Consider the following 20148-nt stretch of genomic DNA (forward strand, 5'->3'; position numbering starts at 1 on the left):
GAAGAGCTTGCACTCCAGCTTAGCGTTCAGTTCGGCACAGACGCTCTTAGCCTCTCCTCTAGGTTTCATTTGGGACTTTTGGTGCAGCCAAACAAACAATAAGCAGCCATGGATGCCATCAAGAAGAAGATGCAGATGCTCAAGCTCGACAAGGAGAATGCCTTGGACAGAGCTGAGCAGGCTGAGGGAGACAAGAAGGCAGCAGAGGACAGGAGCAAACAGGTCGGCAATTTATATGGAAAATCACTATGATCCATAAGAAAGGCAAATATCAATGGCTCTCTTTGGCGCTTTAAGAGCGAGTAAATGGATCACCTCCTCAAAATGGATCTATTACCCATGCGGATAATTTCGAATAAGGACGTTTAAGTGAATGAAATTTGAGTTTGGGGATATTCTTTAAATCTTCATCTCTTCTGGTTGGATAGACTAATTGGTGACGTACAATTGTGTGAATATTTTAGGCTGTGCTTTAGTTATAATGTGAAATAATTTGAAAATCATATTCATGAATATCCTTATAAAATACTAATATGTAAAAAATGCTTATATATCCTAGGTCCGTTTATTAACTGTTTGGATGTGTTGATAAACGTAATTCTTAATTTATATGCATGTTTAGTTAGAGGATGACATAAGAGAGTTGGAAAAGAAATTGCGTATTACCGAAGACGAAAGAGATAAAGTGGCTGAAGAGTTCCAAACTGCTGAGGAAAAGCTGCTGAGCGCTGAAGAGGTGGCCACTAAGGTATTTTTGTGAATTGCATGACATTTCCTAACTTTTCCCTCTCTCTCTCTTTCCCTGTCTGTCTCTGTCTGCGCTCTTGCGCCTTGTGCGCGTTCACGCCTTCTGTTTCCCGCTACACACCTCTGTGAAACTATCCACAAAAAACACCTCAGCTCGAGGATGATTTGGTAGCTCTGCAGAAGAAGCTGAAGGGAACTGAGGATGAATTGGACAAGTACTCTGAGGCTCTTAAAGATGCCCAGGAGAAACTTGAACTGGCTGAGAAGAAAGCCGCCGACGTAAGTAAAAAGGGCATACAAAGTCACTATTCCTGCACTACACCGCTTTTATGCTTCACTTTTCCAATATACTTCCACAGATGTTAATGTGAATATATAATGACGGTTAAACCTTAGTTGACTTATCTGTTCTCTTTCATTTTAAAATGACGTAATCAAGGTGGAACACACACAGTGGGCCTACATAGCTAATAAAGAGCAATCATTCTTTGAAATCACATTGTATAGGTATTAGTATGGTATTGTGGTATCAAACTGTCTGTTGATTCAATAAAAAGATCAAAGTGATCACAAAAGTGCACAATTAATCAACGTAAAGAACGCAAGTAGCCTATAGCCTAAGCTATGTCGGCTATTGGGCCCTTATTTGGCCGTTCGCTAGTAAGAATTAAAGATTCACAAGTCCTTGTGAGGGGACATTTATGAGTGGAAACCGAGCTTGCTAAATGTGCAGCGTGAGAGCGAAGTGTCACTGTATACCTTTGGATAAATATAGCATACTTCTTTATATGGTCAAGTTTGAGCTCAGATCTTGGGCTGTGTCCTATTTTTTTGCAATAGGATGAATCCGTTTTTCAAACTGTCTGTGTTTTCCACTTTTATCAACAGAATTCGATTTCTGAATATAACCCTAAAGTCAGGCTCCTACATATTCACTCCAAACTGTTACTTTCATTAATCTAAAGAGACTAACTACTGAACTTTGTAGACATGGTGAAGTTACATATGTAGGCTATTTAGATTTTTGTTTTGACTTGAAGCCAACAATAGCCTACTGAATACAATTTAGCCTATACAAAGGAGTCTAAGGCCAGTCTAGAAAAGCGAAAGAGTCTCATTGTTCAATCACTTTAGATCTTTTGTTCGTTTTATATAGCCTATATAGTCCCTTTACAAAGATAAAGATCATTTTCATGTTCAACCAATGTTGAAATAGTTTTAAATGTGTCTTTTGCAAGTAAAATCTAAATAACCGTTCAGAAAATGACTTGGTCAAAACAACTTTTAATCTGACGATATTTAGTTGAATACATTTCTTATCGACCTAGAAATAACCGACTCGCTCGATTCTCTTTGTATTTTCTAAAAAGGTTTTCTGTCCTGTGTACTGCTTATTGTGACCAGTAGAGTATGCTGTCCATCTGCAGAAGAAGACCAAGGAGCGCTCGCTCATCTTAATAACTAGGCGTGCCCTACAAATAACGCAGCATGTTTTTTTTTATAGAGCACGTTTTTATATTTACAAAAGAAACACAAAACCGTAAATAAACTTAAAGTCGCGCTCTTTTGAAGCTATTTCGTTTACATGCAACAGGGCTTGCCTATAAAAGCATTGCTTCTTCCGGTGCTTGCATTGCAAGTTGTTTTCTGGTGGTGCGTCCTCAGAGAACCAGCACACCGCACATAGTCTTTCTACACATTCCAGGGTATAGTTGCGCCCATGACCATTCCAACTAAAGTATAAAACCGAGGTCTTCGTTAGGCGGTACAATGGCGGGTGTTTCATCGCTGGAGGCAGTCAAACGAAAAATTAAATCTTTGCAAGGACAGGCAGACAGTGCTGAAGAAAGAGCTGAGAGACTCCAGAGAGAGTTGGGCTTGGAGAGGAAAACCCGAGAATCAGTAAGCATTTAAAAAATAGATTGTGTTCACCCATAATGTAGGTAGACGAATTCGTTATTTATGAGTTACATTTTATCTTGTGAGACACGTGCATACCTAGGTTAAATTAGTGGAGCTTCAAGTGGTAGACTCAACACTGACATTGCGGTAACAGGAAATTGACACCCCGCTGGGCTGTTTTCTAGCCAGCTTAATGTGAATGCTCAACAGAGATAATGAGCTTTCAGCGTATTTGATTGTTTAGTAGTAGGCTAGACCACAGTAGCCTAGTTTCAGACGAGAGAGCTGAGCCGTCTTTCTCGCCATTCATTTGACACTGATGCTGGTTTAATGTTATCCTCATAATTAACTCAGAACATGCTGCTGTATACTAAACTTCAGTTACGAGCAACTGTAGGCCTAAAGTATTTTTAGGTTCAGAGCTGTCAAATTGAAACATGCGTTGCCACAAGCTATGCAGCGCAACAAGTGCTTGAAGTTTGTACTTCTATCATTTATCTGGTACAAGTAGTTTGCCTTGAGATGGAAAAGCGTTTTGCATATTAAAAACGGTTGAAGACCAGCCTAGTTATTTAAGTTGGTGATACAAGGCAGCAGCCATAGACACAGGAAATACCTCGTCGTGTATAAATAGGCTTCACCATTTGTTTATGAACAATCGTTGATGCAGTCAATTTAAACCCGTATTAGAGTAGGTAGGGTTTTTGCAAACATAGGATTATGGGTGGACCACCAATCAACCGATAAATGCATCTCCATGTGACTTGCTAGCTTAGTTCCTCTATCGTCATTGAAGTCGAATGCACTTTGACCTGCTCATACTTGAAGGTGTTCATGTACCAAAAGTGTAAACAGTGGGTTACCAGGGAAGCAAGGTTACTGTTAAGAATAATTATAAACCTTGTGAAATACTATACCCTTTAATATCAACAGTAAATAGATTTAAAACTGCCTTGTTTTAAATCTTAAATATATAAAGATTTATTTCATTTCCTAATCACCCTGTTTGTGTGTGTGGCCTTTGACCATGTAATTGTCAGGCCGTTCATTACAGCCAGCTCCTTGTAAATTTTCTCTCAGGGGCCTAGTGACAAGGCCAGGTATTTTGCCACTTGTTAATCTTGTTAGCCTGGGGCATTGCCATTTCACACCATGAGTGTGTTTGTGAGGAAGGGAGGGTGTGCTCTCAGACAGAAGGATCCTCTAGGGATACCATGCTTTACCTCCCAACAATTGTTACTACAGTACTAGCAAATATATTCTTTTAAACATGGCACCTACTCGCCTTAACGAAACACGGCACAGAGACAAATTACTGGCGTTCTTAACGATGTATTTTGTGTCTACATTACAGCATATCTGTTTGTAATGTCTAATGCTTCATGAAACGCATATGTGTACAATATGTACGTATCTCCGTCTAAGTGTTTCCTTCCAGCTCCTCTGACTTGGTTCCTGTGTTCTGCTGTCCCTAGGCTGAGAGCGATGTCGCTTCCCTTAACAGACGCATCCAGCTGGTTGAGGAGGAGTTGGATCGTGCACAGGAGCGTCTGGCTACTGCTCTGACCAAGCTGGAGGAGGCTGAGAAGGCTGCTGATGAGAGCGAGAGGTGGGCACTTGTGGCTTCAGATCAGGCATCAGGACTTCCGATCACTTTGCGTTCATGTTATTGTGTTTCTCAGTGAAGAGCCATCGGGGGGGGGCGCTTCCAAACTCGGGGCATTACCGACAATTTCTGACCTGACACGAGCTGTGTCTACACAGACAAGGAGATCTTTAAATAAACAGGCCATGTGCTTGTTTTCAGTTCTTTGTTTGGTGTATCAACAGCCTTCTGTATGGCTGGGCCCAGATCTCGGGTAGCACAGTAGTTTTGGTTAGAACAGACACTGTGTAGATGAACTTTATTTATCATGTCACAGCAGCTCAAATAATGTACATCTCAAGGATCGACGTAAAATATTAATAATAAAGGCATAGGCTGTCACTGCTACTGCAGTCTCACTCCTCAATGCCACATCAAAGCCATTTGTCCTAGGCTGATGGAAGCTCACCTAGGCTGTTATCTCTTTGACTGGTAACCTGTATTGCGATCTTAGTTTGGGACTCCTGATGTCTTCTGACTGTTTGTTCCCCCCCACACACGCGCACACACACAGAGGCATGAAGGTTATTGAGAACAGGGCCATGAAGGACGAGGAGAAGATGGAGCTGCAGGAGATCCAGCTGAAGGAGGCCAAGCACATCGCTGAGGAGGCCGACCGCAAATACGAGGAGGCAAGTCTCACAGTTGTTGGCAGGTGGCCAGACACTTATCTCTACAGTGAAGCCCCCCCACAACCAGCATAGCCAAACATGGTAGTCCCTACCAGCACACACACACAGTGACTCAGTCTATGCTGTAAAATGGATGTGCAAACATGTTCTTGTTATTCTGTTTGACCTACCCCATTCCATAAAGCTGGTGTTTGCATATGTACTGTATGTGTGCACACATGAAAGTGTGTGTGTGTGTGTGTGGTACTAACACCTGTTGTCTGCTGTACCTAAAAGGTTGCCCGTAAGCTGGTCATCATTGAGAGTGACCTGGAGCGTACAGAGGAGCGTGCTGAGCTCTCAGAAGGGTAAGTCTGTTCCCTGCCACACCAAAACACAACTTAATAACCCGCATGGACTGTATTGTATACTAAACATGCTCAACTCTACTCACATTAAGGCCTGAAGGCAAAGCTTGACAGTTTTGTTTACTCTTCTTACTGCATGTACATACAGTCAGTTTGCATGTCTTGTGTTTTGAATGGCCTGTCATTCACCATGCCCACTAACAGACGGATACGAAGAGCGGAGGACGAGCTAAGAGTTTTGGAACAGTGCTTTAAATCACTAACCGCCTCCGAAGCAAAGGTACTACAGGCTGACATACTCTTAGGTTTAACCTCCGACATGCCTTTCGAGATGTTCATTCATGTCGGTGAATGAAGCTTCTCTTTCTTGCTTGCTCTACTTGTCTACCTTTTTTACTTGTTTTTTTTTGCTCTCACGCTTGGGCTATCCTAGACACTTGCATCTCTAACGTGGCAGGAATGTTGCATGAATGACATCTCCAACCAAAAAGTATATTTAAAACATGCAAATGAATGCTTACTGGCATTAATTTTCAAATGAAGTCTTTGTAGACATCACCTTTTTACTTGTCACATTCCTGCTCTGTTGGGGCACTTTGGGCTCCCTCTCCTTTAAAATCCTGTAGTTCTTATTTGTTTTGTTTCTTCTCCCTTCTCTTGCTGTCTACCCCTCATGTACCATGTCCGTTTCTTCTTGGTCCCTCTATCCTTCATTTTTTACCCTTTTGTCCGACCTCATTGTCCTACCCTCTGCACTCCTCCCCATCCCCCCTTCTAAAACGCCAGCAAATGCTCTGAGCTTGAGGAAGAGTTGAAAACTGTGACCAACAACCTGAAGTCACTGGAGGCCCAGGCTGAGAAGGTAGGTGACCGTCCAGGCCAGAGCATGCTGTCCAGACCTACAGCACCATAGCTGTCATGGGTATCAGTAACGGAGGGAGCACGGACAACCATTCCAGCCTATTAGAAGAAAGTTATGATTGCATGAATGGACGCTGGACAGAATAAATGTGTATGAAATGATGCTATGTTGCCACAGTTTCACAACAGTCCTAGCAGTCTGTCAGAGGAGAGCCAGCAGACCCATGTGTGGGTATACTCTTAAACCCTGTCTCTGCTTTTGGTCCACAGTACTCCCAGAAGGAGGACAAGTACGAGGAGGAGATCAAGGTCCTGACAGACAAGCTGAAGGAGGCAAGTGTCACAACGCCTCGTTTGAGGACCCTGGCCAGAGGCCAGTAGGTGCCATGTCAGGATGTGTGAATTGATGACTTCCTGTTACAATGTTCTCTCTACCATAGGCTGAGACCCGTGCTGAGTTCGCTGAGAGATCTGTAGCCAAGCTTGAGAAGACCATTGATGATTTGGAAGGTATGATTTTCTTGATGTTAATTTCTCCAATAAACCTTTTGTCTGTTTTTTCAAATGAAGATTACGGTTAGGTGTCAGTCGGTCTCATTCATTGCCAGATCGAAAGTTATTTTAGAAATCCATCAACCAGAAGGATTAAAGTGCCCTTGATTCCCTTTTCTCAAATGTATTCTTCCTCTAATTTCTGTCACTATGACTTATTTCCTTGATACTGAGGAATCTGTCTAAGTGCATTTCTAGCCTTGCCACTTTCTGGTGTAACGTTTCCTCCCTTTCTGTTTTCCACCTGTGTGTGTCTCTTCCTCTTTCTCTACACATCTCTGTCCTGCCATGCTGGGGACTTGGATGCTCCACCCTTCCACCCCTTCACATTCACCCCTCCACCCCAACCCCATCCCCCGCTCCCCACCCCATCCTGTGCACCTGGTCTTGGCCCCAATAGATGAGTTGTATGCCCAGAAACTGAAGTACAAGGCCATCAGCGAGGAGCTGGACCACGCCCTCAACGACATGACCTCCATGTAATTTGTCACCTCCTACCTCTGAGTTTGCCTGTTCCCCTCCTGCATCTTCCCTCCTCCCCACGTTCCAGCCATCACACCCCCCTGTCTCCAATGTTGTTCTCTGCCTACTGTGTCCCTATGATCCCTTCTATTCATAAAGACCATACCGTTCACTCGCAGCTAATTTATATACTCACTGAGGATAGTCTTTAAAGGAGACCTACTGTATGTAGTAGTCCTTGCCCCTATTCATAGTGGTTTCCTCTCTCACACTTGTTCATGTGGTTGGAAGGACTTTTTTTCTGCAGAAGGAGTTTGTCCATACAGCATGAACCTGTAGTCTTGTTTTTTATGAGCAGAAAACAGCATGGAGAAAGAGGACCTCCTATTTTTACATTGAAAATTTACTTTTCATAACCTTTTGTATTACTTTTTACTGCGAGCAAAAAGTAATAGGTAAATTTCTGTGAGTTATTGTGATTACAAAATGAAAAAAATAATAAATATATATATTAATTGCAAAATATTAATATTAATATTTTGGCAACAGTTAAACTAAGATTGCAAGGTGTCTGTTGAAATGCAGTACATTGTGTGGAGCATTTCAATGATTTTCAAGAATTTGAGTGCCAATTTGTTCTTCAGTGTTTCTTCTTTGTACCTTCTATCAAGTGTAGCTCATGCTCACTTGTTTACTACTAACAAAGTCTACTTCTCCGCAGAAGAAAGGCCCATGTGTGCTTCTTGAAGTCCCTTTGTGCTCAGTCAAAATCCCAGTTGAAGTTGAACTTTAAATCTCGTTGATCTGGAGAGTTGACTTCTTCTTGGATTTTGTCCCATGCCCCATTGGGCATGCTTAAGTCCAACTTAAGTTTCAGAGATGTATGAGCAGCACCACTTAGATCGAAGCTGTTGGGTCAAGTGCTGCTCCTCATGACTCCTCAAGGTCTTCATGTGATCAGAGGTTTGGTCCAGATTTTCTTGTGTGTTTTGAGATAGTTGCTCTCAATTTCTCCTGTCTCTACTGGACAGTGCATTACAGTAGAGCATTGTGGTTTACTGAAGCTTGTCCAGTGTGCTGTGGCTTCAGAGCACTGGTGTGATGTTGCACCTGCAGCTGTCGACAAACCTCCCAGTAGTCCTCTGGTTCACTGTACCTCTTCTCTTCTACACAGATAAATTGTTTACACGTCATCAAAGAAGCCTCCTGCCGGCTGAGCGGCATCTGTCTGCACTCTCCAGCCTTTTCTTTGTTTCCCTCCCCTCTCTGTCCTTGCTTTCCTTTACTCCCTGTGTTTTCCCCTTCATGTCAACGTTGCATATCCCATCTCTTGTACAGAACCTTTGAATCTTTCTGCGTTGTGTAAAAATAAACTTCCTTCCTTCTATGTAAGATGTATTTCCTTTATTCTGTCTTTTCTTTGTTTTTCATTTCACTAGGTTCAAAACTTAGTCCAAAACCATGCACAACTTCAGAACTATTTTAATTAGTCATATAGATAAATGTTTTCAGAAAATCAAATTGACACACTTTCAAGTCTAGTCTGGACTAATGTTGAAGTGCACTTACAACTGTAGTTTCTAATGGTTATATGGCCAGCATAGAAATGTGTTGTGTGAGTAATTCAACAGATAGAGTAAGCAGAAGGTTTTTTGTCATTGTTGGAGAGGGTAGTTGTAGAAAAGGGTGTAAAGAGGGGCAGAAGAGTGTTATATTTTCGACCGAAAGTAGTTATTACTCCATATATGCTAAAGATGATGATGTGAAGGACTTCATGTTCATTTCTGAAATAAATGTAGATTTTCAACATTATTTGCTCTCTTTGTACCAGTGTTCAAGTGATGGTCAAGTTCCCAAATGTATCACATAATAACACCATAAGTCATTCAATCGTGAGAATGAAGTATGGATTATTACTGCATACCATACAACAAATGTGAATCCGTACATGATGCGGAACATGTCATTTGTGTACTACATGTATGAGCACTAACAGAATGCAGAACTACTGCACTGTTTCTTCAAAATCTAAACTTTTTAACACATTTATAGTTGGTTAGGTATAAATAAATGATTAGGGGTTGTTGTTGTTGTGCATGCATTGTTCTGATGACTGACTAATCCTGTTTTTTTGTTGTTGGTGCTTTCTAACTAACAGAGAAACTCTCACATGCTAAAGAAGAGAACCTTGATATGCACCAGATGTTGGACCAGACTCTCATGGAACTGAATAATATGTGAAAGTTTAGTTTCCTCTTCAGTTTTGGCTTTTTGTACTTGCACCTCGCTTGCCATGAACCTTCTTCCATTCCATGCCAATGGTGGAGACCAAACATCCAGATGCTTCTTTCTATTGATCATACTGCTTTCAGTGAAACTCAACATGGGAGCAAGACTGAAGGAAAGGTACAACATTTCCTTAACAAAGCCCTAAATGAGAAACACTTTTGTTATTTTGCTGATGTATACCTGCAATGATATCAGCATTTTGTAGTCAATTATAGTAAAATAAATGTGACAAGTGATCAGGGGAAATTGTGCCATTTGTTAAATAGGTTGTTTTGACCTGTGTCTGGTGGATTGAAGATAATTCATCTGGTGCATACCCATTCCATCCTGATTAAACACACCATGCATTTCCAACTAAGACAAAGTGGAAAAATTTTGCACTTATTTCAATCTCGCATCACAAATTTAATTGTGATTGTGAAAGACGTCAGGTTTTCCATCTATTGACTGGTGCTTCTGTGTTGTCAAATAGTTTCAAGTAGGAAGGAGGAAATTCATTTTTGATTACTTATTGTAGAGTCCAAAACTCATTTTGTTTACCTTTTCATTTGTCTTGTTTGGTGCCAGTATGATACCCTGACTAAAAAGGGGTCTGTCTACATGCCCAAGTATATTTATTTTTCTTTTGAGCCTGAAACTCATTACAAATTGTATGCCAACATTATCTTGCTAATGCATTCATTTTTTTTTTTTTTTTTTTTTTTTGTAAAACCATAGTTCGAAATTTTTTCATCTTGTCTTAAGTATGATTTCCGTCATATTTGGTTGTGCCTTGTTTTTATTATTTTTATTAAATGTAGATGTAAGTGTATATCATATCTGAAATAAAATGTCAATTAAATACGGATTTTAAATAAAATCGCACAGTTTGAGATTGTATAAGTGGTGGCCTATTTTTGTTTCATGCAATTATACGTCTAAACTTGAAAAAGTGCAATTGTTTTGCACTGTCTATTGAATAGGCTACATAGTTTTAGCTCGTTCAACGTTTTCAAGCTTTTTAGGTTAAAGGCAATGGCGACTCTTGTCCAGTAGGTAGGCTAGTGTAGCAGAAAGTTATAGTTCAGTGTGTTTTACCATAACAAATTGATACTCGGCTTTATTACATTTACTCTGTTCCTTCTGGCTCAGTCAAAGTTTTAGATTTGCAGAGGTGGGGGAGGGAATGAGTCGCGAGATGGATCACTGTATCCAGTTTAAGTGTTTTGTCCTATTTGAATAATCCACATTGCATACTGCTAGCAATTTTGTGTCACCATATTTGTATACTGAATGCATCATATCCCAGACACAAGAAAGAAGTTGTTAAAGCTATGTAATGTGATACCCATGATCAAAATTCATTAGGAACTGTAGAGTTGACTACGAACGTTTTGGCTGTGCTCTGACGCCAATCTGCACAAAATAAAATGTAAACAAACTCAGAAAAATTCTGCCCTCTTTAATCTAGTGCCAGCAGGAGGTTATAGCTCTGTCACAAGAGGAGGTTTTGAGGTTGAGGCTGTCAGATGTCAGTAGCATACAGTAACCAATAACAACAGCCTATACATAGTCATTACATTATAAGGGAGCGAAGAAAGGGGAGAGAACGCGTTAAAAAACAAAATCCCAATGGTTGTAAATATGTAGCGTCTGAACTCGAATGACGAGTTGTTTATTTCAATCAGGTAGCTGTAGCCTACTGACTCTTAAAAGGAAAAGCATCTAGAAATATCGGTAATTGATTAACTTTGTCTGACAAGCAAGAGGCAGGAAACGGATACGATCTTTTGTTGAAAACACGTAAACGTTTACTCAATTTTACAGGTTAGTAGTGAGAAACGCAACATTTGTTGCAATGTCGTGGCTACTTTACTTGCCACTAAAACGTGTTTGTACCAACTGTAAATCTCGTGTTCCGCCGATTCTACGCAGTTATTCATCTTTGTGGACACAGCAAGCTCGATGCAAAACAAGGCTGTCAAAGCAAAGCTTTGTACGGCAGCGAAGACTGTTTTTTGGACGTCAATCTGTCACCATTTACAAATCCAGGTTTTGGATCTTTGGAATCGGTACAGGGATAATCTTAGCGTTGGGTTTGAAATGTCATATTGACTTCAATGAAAGCTCGTGTGAGTATATAATTAATAATGACCAGGGGAGGAAGTCTGGGAGATACCTTGCGGCGATTCAAGTAAGCCGGGACCTTGCTCGTCGGATAAAGGTAGGCCAGCAGGTATTTAGAGCATGTTTTGCTGCGTCTTTGTCACAAAATGATCGCCGTTGAGTCCAGTTGATAACTTTTAAAGTTCAATATTACACATTTTATTTTCTCTATGCCTGACAGGATGAAGTTGGGGCACCAGGACTAGTTGTTGGTGTGTCTGTCGATGGCACACAGGTCTGGTGTGAAGGTAAAGTAGGTGTCGAGGGGGGGGGGGGGGGTCATGGTTTATCTGCGTTCATTCTGGACATACTTAAAGCATATAGGGTTAAGCCATAGCACTTAACTCTTTCTAAGGCTATAGATAATACGGCTATAGATTAAGTACCTAACATGCCTCGTATGTTACAGGGCTTGGTTATGCTGACTTGGAGAACCGAGTGCCATGCAGTCCAGAGACAGTGCTTCGGATTGCTAGCATCAGTAAGCCCCTCACAACAGCTGCAGCAGCTCGTCTGTGCGAAGAGGGAAAGCTTGACCTGGATGCTCCAGTCCAGAAGTACGTCCCTGAGTTCCCCCAAAAACAGTTTGAGGGGGAAGATGTAAGTTTTAAAGGAACTTAAATGTCTGTATGCCTTTCACAAGGAAAGCTTCTTTAAAAGTTTTTTGCTGGTCCTAGTTTATGGTTGTTGTTCGATCTCTGCATCATTATTTTCCTCGTTTTCCAGGTCACTATAACTCCAAGGATGATTCTGTCTCACCTGAGTGGCATACGGCACTATGAGAAGGACATCAAGAAAGTGAGAGAGGACAGGGAGAAGGCAAGACGACCTCTAAAGCAACCAGACAAAGAAGAGAAAAGCACAAAAGACAACACAGAGGACACTAAGACAGAGGCCAGCTGTACCAAGCAGAACCAGAAGAAGAAGGAGTTTGAACAGGAGGAGTACTACCTGAAAGATGGCTTTGACAGTGTTATTCATGCTTTGGATTTGTTCAAGTATGATCCTCTCGTTTTCAAACCTGGTAAGGTATGCCCCAAGAACAACTGCAGTCTTATCTCCATGTAATGGACAACCAATGGCTATAAAAGTTATGCTGTTGTTGCTTTCAGGCACTACGTTTCTGTACTCGACCCACGCCTTCACCCTCCTCAGTGCTGTGGTGGAGCGGGCTGCAGGCCAGCGCTTCCTGGATCACATGATGAAGATGTTCAGGGAATTGGGCATGCTCAACACAGTACCAGATGAAAACGATCCCATCATCTATAATCGCTCAAGGTAATCAGACACATTTTTTCTCTAGAGCTACAGTATCTCACAAAAGTGAGTACACCCCTCACATTTTTGTAAATATTTTATAATATATTTCCCTGTGACAACACTGAGAAAATGACACTTTGCTACAATGTAAAGTAGTGAATGTACAGCTTGTATAATAGTGTAAATTTGCTGTCCCCTCAAAATAACTTAATTGGGCCCAAAGTGTCAATATTTTGTGCGTCACCATTATTTTCTAGCACTGCCTTTATCCTCTTGGGCATGGAGTTCACCAGAGCTTCACAGGTTGCCACTGGAGTCCTATTCCACTCCTCCATGACGACATCACAGAGCTGGTGGATGGACCTTGCGTTCCTCCACCTTCCATTTGAGGATGCCCCACAGATGCTCAATAGGGTTTAGGTCTGGAGACATGCTTGGCCAGTCCATCACCTTTACCCTCAGCTTCTTTAGCATGGCCGTGGACATCTTGGAGGTGTGTTTGGGGTCGTTATCATGTTGGAATACTGCCCTGCGGCCCAGTCTCTGAAGGGAGGGCATCATGCTCTGCTTCAATATGTCACAGTACATGTTGGCATTCTTGGTTCCCTCAATGAACTGTAGCTCCCTGGTGCCGGCAGCACTCATGCAGCCCCAGACCATGACAATCCCACCACCATGCTTGACTCCTCACCTGGTTTTCGCCACACACGCTTGACACCATCTGAACCAAATAAGTTGACCTTGGTCTCATCAGACCACAGGACATGGTTCCAGTAATCCATGTCCTTAGTCTGCTTGTCTTCAGCAAACTGTTTGCGGGCTTTCTTGTGCATCATCTTTAGAAAAGGCTTCCTTCTGGGACAACAGCCCCGCAGACCAATTTGATGCAGTGTGCGGCGTATGGTCTGAGCACTGACAGGGTGACCCCTGTGGAAGAAATTGCGATTTCCTGTGTGCTTACATTATTCACTAATCATTAGAACTAGTCATTGGATACTAGTTAGTATGTTCTCACGTAAGCTTGCTATTAATAAGAGTAGATTGTGTCTGTTCAGGGTTAATAGATGTTCGGGATCAGGACAAGTACTGGCTAAATGTTCCTTGTCATGAGTACAAGGAGAGCTCCAACTATGAACTCTCTAGTCTGAGTGGTCATGTGTTGGGAGCTGTGAATCTCTCTCTCTGAGACTGTTGTAACGTCATTACTGCCTGACTGTCACTATCTATGTTTACATTCTTGTGCCCTATAAAAAATGGTCCTACGGCCTTCAGAGCGGAGAGAGACATGATTGATACCTAAGCCTGGTGTTGTTTTGTCATTTATTGTCTGAGGTCTGGTTTTCTCTCCCAATCTGCAGATTGATAATACTTATTAAAATCCAGAACTCAACTGAACTTAGTCACTCCGTTTATGAAGAGACGGACAAAACACTTTCTTCATCACCCCCCACCCCTTCACACTCATGCGTCTATTTCCTAAAGACAACCTCTGGATATGACGCTGAGCATGTGCACTCAACTTCTTTGGTCGACCATGACGAGGCCTGTTCTGAGTGGAACCTGTCCTGTTAAACTGCTGTATGGTGTTGGACACCGTGCTGCAGCTCAGTTTCAGGGTCTTGGCAATCTTCTGATAGCCTGGGCCATCGTAAAGCAAGTTGTAGAGCAACAATTCTTTTTTTCAGATCCTCAGACAGTTCTTTGCCAAGTCCACTCCACTCCTGTGAAGCTCTGGTGAACTCCATGCCCAAGAAGATTAAGGCAGTGCTAGAAAATAATGGTGGCCACACAAAATATTGACACTTTGGCCCAATTTGGACATTTTCATTTAGGGGTGTACTCACTTTTGTTGACAGCGGTTTAGACATTAATGCATGTGAGTTATTTTAAGGGGACAGCAAATTTACACTGTTATACAAGCTGTACATTCACTACTTTACATTGTAGCAAAGTGTCATTTATTTCAGTGTTGTCATGGGAAAATAAATAATAAAAGTGTTGTCATTGCAGGTTTTATCATTTCAGTAAGAAAGGGCGTATTGTGAACTGCCCGTACGTAGACAACTCCTACAAGTGGGCCGGAGGGGGCTTCCTCTCAACTGTGGGTGACCTGCTCATATTTGGAAATGCACTGCTCTACAGCTTCCAGTTGGCCCAGCTAAAGGACACGTCAGGCCTCCTGCCTGGCATCCTGAAACCCCAGACAGCCACGGCCCTGTGGGCTCCTGTGGAAAAAACCGAGGCGAGCTGGGATAAAGATGGGCTGTATGCTCATGGCTGGCTGGTGGTAGAGAAGCTGCAGAAGTATGGTCTTTGCAGGAGACGTAGGCATTACGTGTCACATACAGGAGGTGCTGTAGGGGCTAGCAGTGTGCTGCTCATCCTGCCCAGTGAGCCCATGAGTGAGATAGCTGAAGGGCAGAGAGCTGCTCTCCCTCAGGGTGTCGTGGTGACAATCATAACTAACATGCAGTCAGTGGGACTCAACAGCACAGCACTGAAGATTGCCCATGAGTTTGACAAAGCCAGAGGTGTATGAGAATGTTGACTATACAGATTCTTACATCCACTGCCAAGTTTTCAGCAAGTCTTTTATCAGACATGTTTCGTTGTGTTTTGATACAGCTTTTATATTTGTCTGCCTATGTTATGGTGTAATAAAACCCAATGGTCTACATGGTTGTGTCTGATGAGCGATTGATGGAATTAAATCAGCTCTATCATCTATTATTTAAATCACACCAGCCATAATGCATAAGGGAGTCAGGTGGCTGAGCGGTTAGGGAATCGGGCTAGTAATCTGAAGGTCGCCAGTTTGATTCCCGGCCGTACCAAAAATGACATTGTGTCCTTGGGCAAGGCACTTCACCCTACTTGCTTGGGGGAATGTCCCTGTACTTACTGTAAGTCGCTCTGGATAAGAGCATCTGCTAAATGACTAAATGTAATTTAATGCCACTAGATGGAGTCAGTGTACTAGGTTTTCTCAAAAAGAGACTACTTATTTTTCATGTTAATTTATTTAGTATTATTTTAATATTTCTTCAACGGTGTATTTGTCCTCATTAGGAAGTATTAACACTTTACAAACTCTTCAAGGGCAGAGTAAAGAAACGTTTGATTTAATCATGCGTATACCCGTATGTTCAATACATATGACCAGTGAGACTGTAGCACCATCTAATGGTTGAGATTTAAAATACTATGCTAATAGTGAGCAGAAGTCTATGTACTGTCGTTTTTTGGAGCGTTGTTATTGTCGTTTGCAAGCCATGATGTCTCTCCAGGAAAAAACAATATCGCTCTAGCATGGTCGTAGCTCATTTTCTAAATTCTCTAAATTCTCTGGGCGGGCAAAGCAGAGAAAGGGGAGGTAACCTTTCCTCTTATGACGACATAAGAGGAACATTTGAGCGTTTGAGCTTTTGTTTTCTCAAAGGCGGAGAAGAATACCAAGGGCTTGGTTTACACATATCAACATTTCTACCCACTGAGGGACCAAAGGCAGAGCCTGGCTCTGCCGTCCTACGTACTTCCGCTCAATTTGGATTTTGCTTCTGTACTGGGTCTGGGAGCTCGGCTCTGAAGTCAAATTCCAGAAACAATTTTTTTGTAGGTCCAATCAGCGAACAGAGGGAGTGGCAGAGAACGATGACGTTAATGTTGTGCACTAGTTTGAGTAGTTCAGTAATGGCGGCGGAGAAAGATGCAAGCGAAACTATTCTGCGGTTGTGGCAACGCTGCCGAATATCCATAGGTTAAAGCCGGAGCAAGAACATTCCTTGCTGAGTTTTGTTGGTGGCCATGATGTTGTGGCCCTCCTCCCCACGGGGTTCGAGAAAATTTTGATTTTCCAGCTACAGCAGCTAGCTCCGTTACAGTAGTGGTGAAGGAGTTGTCTAAGGCGAGCGCTTGCGATTGGTTATGGCAAATCAGAGTGGCTCTGGGCGGATCCAATAGTTCAACAGAGGACCCACCTTCAAGGAAGTTAACGTTTGTCAATGGAGAGATCCCAGACCCTCTGTACAAATGAAATGTACGAGGGTCTGGTTAGGACCAGGCTACCAAAGGCAGGCTAGGGGAACTCATTAATGTTAAATAACCTCCTAAAGTGAAATGTTGTCATGGGACCTTTAACAGAAAAGATACTTATATCTACTGTAGTTATACAGTAGTTACAATAACTGTATTGTGCAATGATCAAATCATGGTGTTGGATGAAAGACGTGTAATTACTTCTTTATAATTTATTGTGTAATACAGCATTCTATGTACATATTTTAGTGGCTCTACATTCATTGAATAGTAGAAAGAACATAATTTTTTATTTTACACAATCCTGAATAATTCCCTTACATGCAGAATTGCATTATCTTAGACAAAAAACCTTTACTGAAATGTGACTATCTGCAAATCTAAATAAAAAGAAAGAAATATTGCACTATTTCACTGGGTGTCATTATGTTCCACTTTCTCATCTTCTCCACTATCTAATCAAAGTGTTCTATATCAGTGGCAAAATTCCATTTGACACAAGACTAACAGATCCAAAGCACAATTTAATCATGTTGGATTCCAGTTCAATATGTAGCAGTATAGTAGGGTAAATCAAGTGACCAGTTAATGGGCTAGTGCCAAAGTAAGAGCCTCCTCGGTCCTCTCAGCCTTCTATGACCACACCGTCAGCAGCATCCAAACATAACTGTTCACGCCAGTATCCATGAGTCATTGGACTGTCTCATGTAGAATGTTTCTAAACATCCTGGCATGACAGCAGCAATATCATACTCTGGGTTTCACTCTCCAGTACTGTTCAGTGTTTGGCTGCTGCTGGGGTTTGGTCCTCAGCACCCTCATGGAGAAACACACAATATACATATATATATATATTTACATATATCAGGCCCAGTGTTTGTAAAATAAAAATATAGAGTCTAATTGAATGTAAAGATAATATTCTACATAATAATACATTCATGAATAATCATGGACAACTTACTTGCATGCATAGTAGATCACAACTGCCAAGATGACTAGAAGGAGGAGGGCAACGATCACCACCGCAGCAATCAACCCTTTCTCTCCTGCATTACCTGATGTGATAAGCAGCTGGAACTGTTCACACCGACTGCCTTTGTAGCCTCCACTGCAGCTGAGAAACACAGTGCTCAACCTTTCAGTATGAGATAGAAGAGGTAGGTTGTATATCCTTGGTGTTCCAGACCAAGGGGAAGTTGCATGTGTAAGTCCCAAGAGCCAACAGACAAGCATAGCCTGACATTTGTTCATGACACTTCTGTGAGGTGTGAGAAAATATTGATGTGGTATACAGAAGAGTAACTTACACACACGAGAGTGTGTCCATAGAGGGGAGTTTGTAACATGTTCCCCCATTCATGCAATAGGAGGCTTCGAACTCATTACAGGGGTCTCCGTGATCTACAGAGTGCACAGTGGTGGTAGTTATCACAGCAATTTATCAGTAATCAGTCTTTGTGGAAAAAAACAAAAGTAAACAATGGTTTTAGTGTTCATTTTCATAATGTCATGTTTCATACCAACTCAGTAACACACTTACTCATTAACAATCGGCAAATGTAGTTTATTTACCTGCCATCATTGGACCGTCTTACAGAATGCCAATGTTTTATTAGATCACCACCTGATGAGAAATCACATTTTCACCTGTTACAGTTCATCCCAATTATCTACAAACCAACATATTATTAGGCTTCTGCAATAAATACAAAAAAGACATGACAATGTACGTAGACAACTTACAATTTTTTGGTACTGAAATACTCGAGAACTTATCATCCAGCCATAAACACAAACAAGGTTTGTTATTTTTATTTACCAGGTTATGGAATCCTAGCTCCTTGTAGTTTGGTGCAGGTTCCAAAGGTGAGTCAGTATGAGTGCCTTAGGTACTTTCTGACAATTGCTTTTTGTTGAACATCCAAAGCATGAACATGTAGGCGTGTTTTGGAGCTCAAAAATGTTGTGATGGCTGTTTGTCCACATTGTAAATGGCATGTTAAATGTCAGGATTCTTTCTATTGATTTTGACAATGACTTGTATTTTATAGAATGTGTGAAGTCCATAAATAGGGTCATTTTCAGTAAGTTTCAAAAGACAGGGTATTACTACTATGCAGGAGGTTAACAACAACTCTTTATAACTTGGAAATGATGTATACATGATTTACAATATGACAAAGTTGACCTTTCAGGATAACAGTCTTGTGTTGTCACTAAACTGTCCGACTATATTTGGATTCAGCCAAGAAAGAAGACTGCATTAAACTAGTTATTTAAATTGCATCACTCAGCTCATCGGCAGGCGTGGCATAAATATCGCCTGTTTGTGTGACTTCAGTCTGACTGTGTATACAAACTTTGGGCTTGGTGAGACAGCAAGGAATCAATGGTATGCTATGAAGGCTTTGGAGTCAGCGTTTCAGGTATGAATGGAATCGTGGGAACTTTGCAGCCCTCGTAATGATGTGACATGTAACTTCCTCTGAACAAAAATTGCCTGGTAAAAACATAATAGCTTACTTAGAACCGTTAACCAGTTCCACGGTTTTTCCACTGTGACATAACCCAGGTTGCTATGTGGTTAAATTATCTTCCAATGGTAATAAATGTAGGGATAAAAAAAACTATTTTGCGAATGCAATGTTATTTGGTTATTAACAGGCCCCTAGAGTGAGGAGATTTCATTTTTAAAATATGTCATTTGGAGATACGTGGTGTGGTGGCTATACTACATTTCAAATGTAGAAAAAAAAATGAACGACCAGTTCACGACCAGTTTCAACTTTAATATCAGTATAGACGTTATGTTATCGCGAGGCAAACTAAGTAGAAGAGCTGAAGTGAAGCGCAAATGTTTTTACGTCGACGCTTCTGGGGTGGCATAAAGAAGACGTTTGTGGATACTTACGGACTTGACACAGAAGCCAACGAATTTAGATTCACCGTGGTTCACACCTCATTTCATTGTCGAGTTCAGACAGCACATCTGTAGGTAATAGGATGCTATAGTTTCAGCACCTGGACAGCTCTTTTTCGTGACGCCTGTATTGGACACATGGATCGCCAAGCGTGATCGAGGGGGAAGCACCGTGATCAGGCACGAGTTGTGCATTATGCCGTCCTGCCGTTTCGAAAATGTTGTTATCTAGGCTGGTCGTAAACACTTGACAGCATCTTGATGAATGATGGTGCTGGCCGTAGAAACTGGGCTATTTTGTTGTGCCCTGGATTTAAAGCAGCAATACGGGTGCTTGGCCAATGCGAA

General features: G+C 41.6%; 3 protein-coding genes across 5 annotated transcripts; 2 read left to right on the forward strand and 1 right to left on the reverse strand.

Annotated features, from left to right (window-relative positions):
• Nucleotides 1-8535, forward strand: tpm1 (tropomyosin 1 (alpha)). Of its 2 annotated transcripts, XM_084672576.1 has the most exons (10): nucleotides 1-222; nucleotides 901-1026; nucleotides 4125-4258; nucleotides 4809-4926; nucleotides 5203-5273; nucleotides 6060-6135; nucleotides 6405-6467; nucleotides 6575-6644; nucleotides 7087-7165; nucleotides 8323-8535. In XM_084672576.1, the coding sequence occupies exons 1-10, from the start codon at nucleotides 109-111 to the stop codon at nucleotides 8324-8326; spliced, it is 855 nt and encodes a 284-aa protein (XP_084528702.1). In that variant the 5' UTR covers nucleotides 1-108; the 3' UTR covers nucleotides 8327-8535. The 2 variants fall into 2 exon arrangements, with proteins under 2 accessions (XP_084528702.1, XP_084528703.1); XM_084672577.1 differs by lacking the exon at nucleotides 8323-8535 and having other exon boundaries at nucleotides 7087-7169.
• A 2481-nt stretch (nucleotides 8536-11016) lies between these two features.
• On the forward strand, nucleotides 11017-15519 carry lactb (lactamase, beta). Of its 2 annotated transcripts, none has more exons than XM_084672574.1 (6): nucleotides 11017-11652; nucleotides 11764-11830; nucleotides 11992-12182; nucleotides 12309-12606; nucleotides 12695-12860; nucleotides 14853-15519. In XM_084672574.1, exons 1-6 carry the CDS (start codon nucleotides 11275-11277, stop codon nucleotides 15379-15381), a joined length of 1629 nt encoding a protein of 542 aa, XP_084528700.1. In that variant the 5' UTR covers nucleotides 11017-11274; the 3' UTR covers nucleotides 15382-15519. The 2 variants fall into 2 exon arrangements, with proteins under 2 accessions (XP_084528700.1, XP_084528701.1); XM_084672575.1 differs by having other exon boundaries at nucleotides 11017-11640.
• A 1567-nt stretch (nucleotides 15520-17086) lies between these two features.
• nrg4 (neuregulin 4) lies at nucleotides 17087-18767 on the reverse strand. The gene is made up of 5 exons (XM_084672578.1): nucleotides 18700-18767; nucleotides 18453-18504; nucleotides 18188-18281; nucleotides 17842-17994; nucleotides 17087-17694 (listed from the first exon to the last, which is right to left on the reverse strand). The coding sequence occupies exons 2-5, from the start codon at nucleotides 18460-18462 to the stop codon at nucleotides 17625-17627; spliced, it is 327 nt and encodes a 108-aa protein (XP_084528704.1). The 5' UTR covers nucleotides 18463-18504; nucleotides 18700-18767; the 3' UTR covers nucleotides 17087-17624.
• Nucleotides 18768-20148: the final 1381 nt, after the last annotated feature.

Source organism: Hypomesus nipponensis, chromosome 14 (assembly GCF_054491055.1).
Source record: "Hypomesus nipponensis isolate SF chromosome 14, ASM5449105v1, whole genome shotgun sequence".
In the NCBI taxonomy this organism is placed as follows: Eukaryota; Metazoa; Chordata; class Actinopteri; order Osmeriformes; family Osmeridae; genus Hypomesus; species Hypomesus nipponensis.

Coding starts and splice junctions, on each gene's coding strand:
- tpm1 (XM_084672576.1), top strand. CDS start 109: ATGGATGCCATCAAGAAGAAGATGCAGATGCTCAAGCTCGACAAGGAG. Junction 1,027..4,124: donor CTGAGAAGAAAGCCGCCGAC/GTAAGTAAAAAG, acceptor TGCTGTCCCTAG/GCTGAGAGCGATGTCGCTTC. Junction 4,259..4,808: donor GCTGCTGATGAGAGCGAGAG/GTGGGCACTTGT, acceptor GCACACACACAG/AGGCATGAAGGTTATTGAGA.
- lactb (XM_084672574.1), top strand. CDS start 11,275: ATGTCGTGGCTACTTTACTTGCCACTAAAACGTGTTTGTACCAACTGT. Junction 11,831..11,991: donor CACACAGGTCTGGTGTGAAG/GTAAAGTAGGTG, acceptor CGTATGTTACAG/GGCTTGGTTATGCTGACTTG. Junction 12,861..14,852: donor ATCATCTATAATCGCTCAAG/GTAATCAGACAC, acceptor TTGTCATTGCAG/GTTTTATCATTTCAGTAAGA.
- nrg4 (XM_084672578.1), bottom strand. Junction 17,995..18,187: donor ATGGACACACTCTCGTGTGT/GTAAGTTACTCT, acceptor TGTGTTTCTCAG/CTGCAGTGGAGGCTACAAAG. Junction 17,695..17,841: donor GTGATCTACTATGCATGCAA/GTAAGTTGTCCA, acceptor TTTCTCCATGAG/GGTGCTGAGGACCAAACCCC.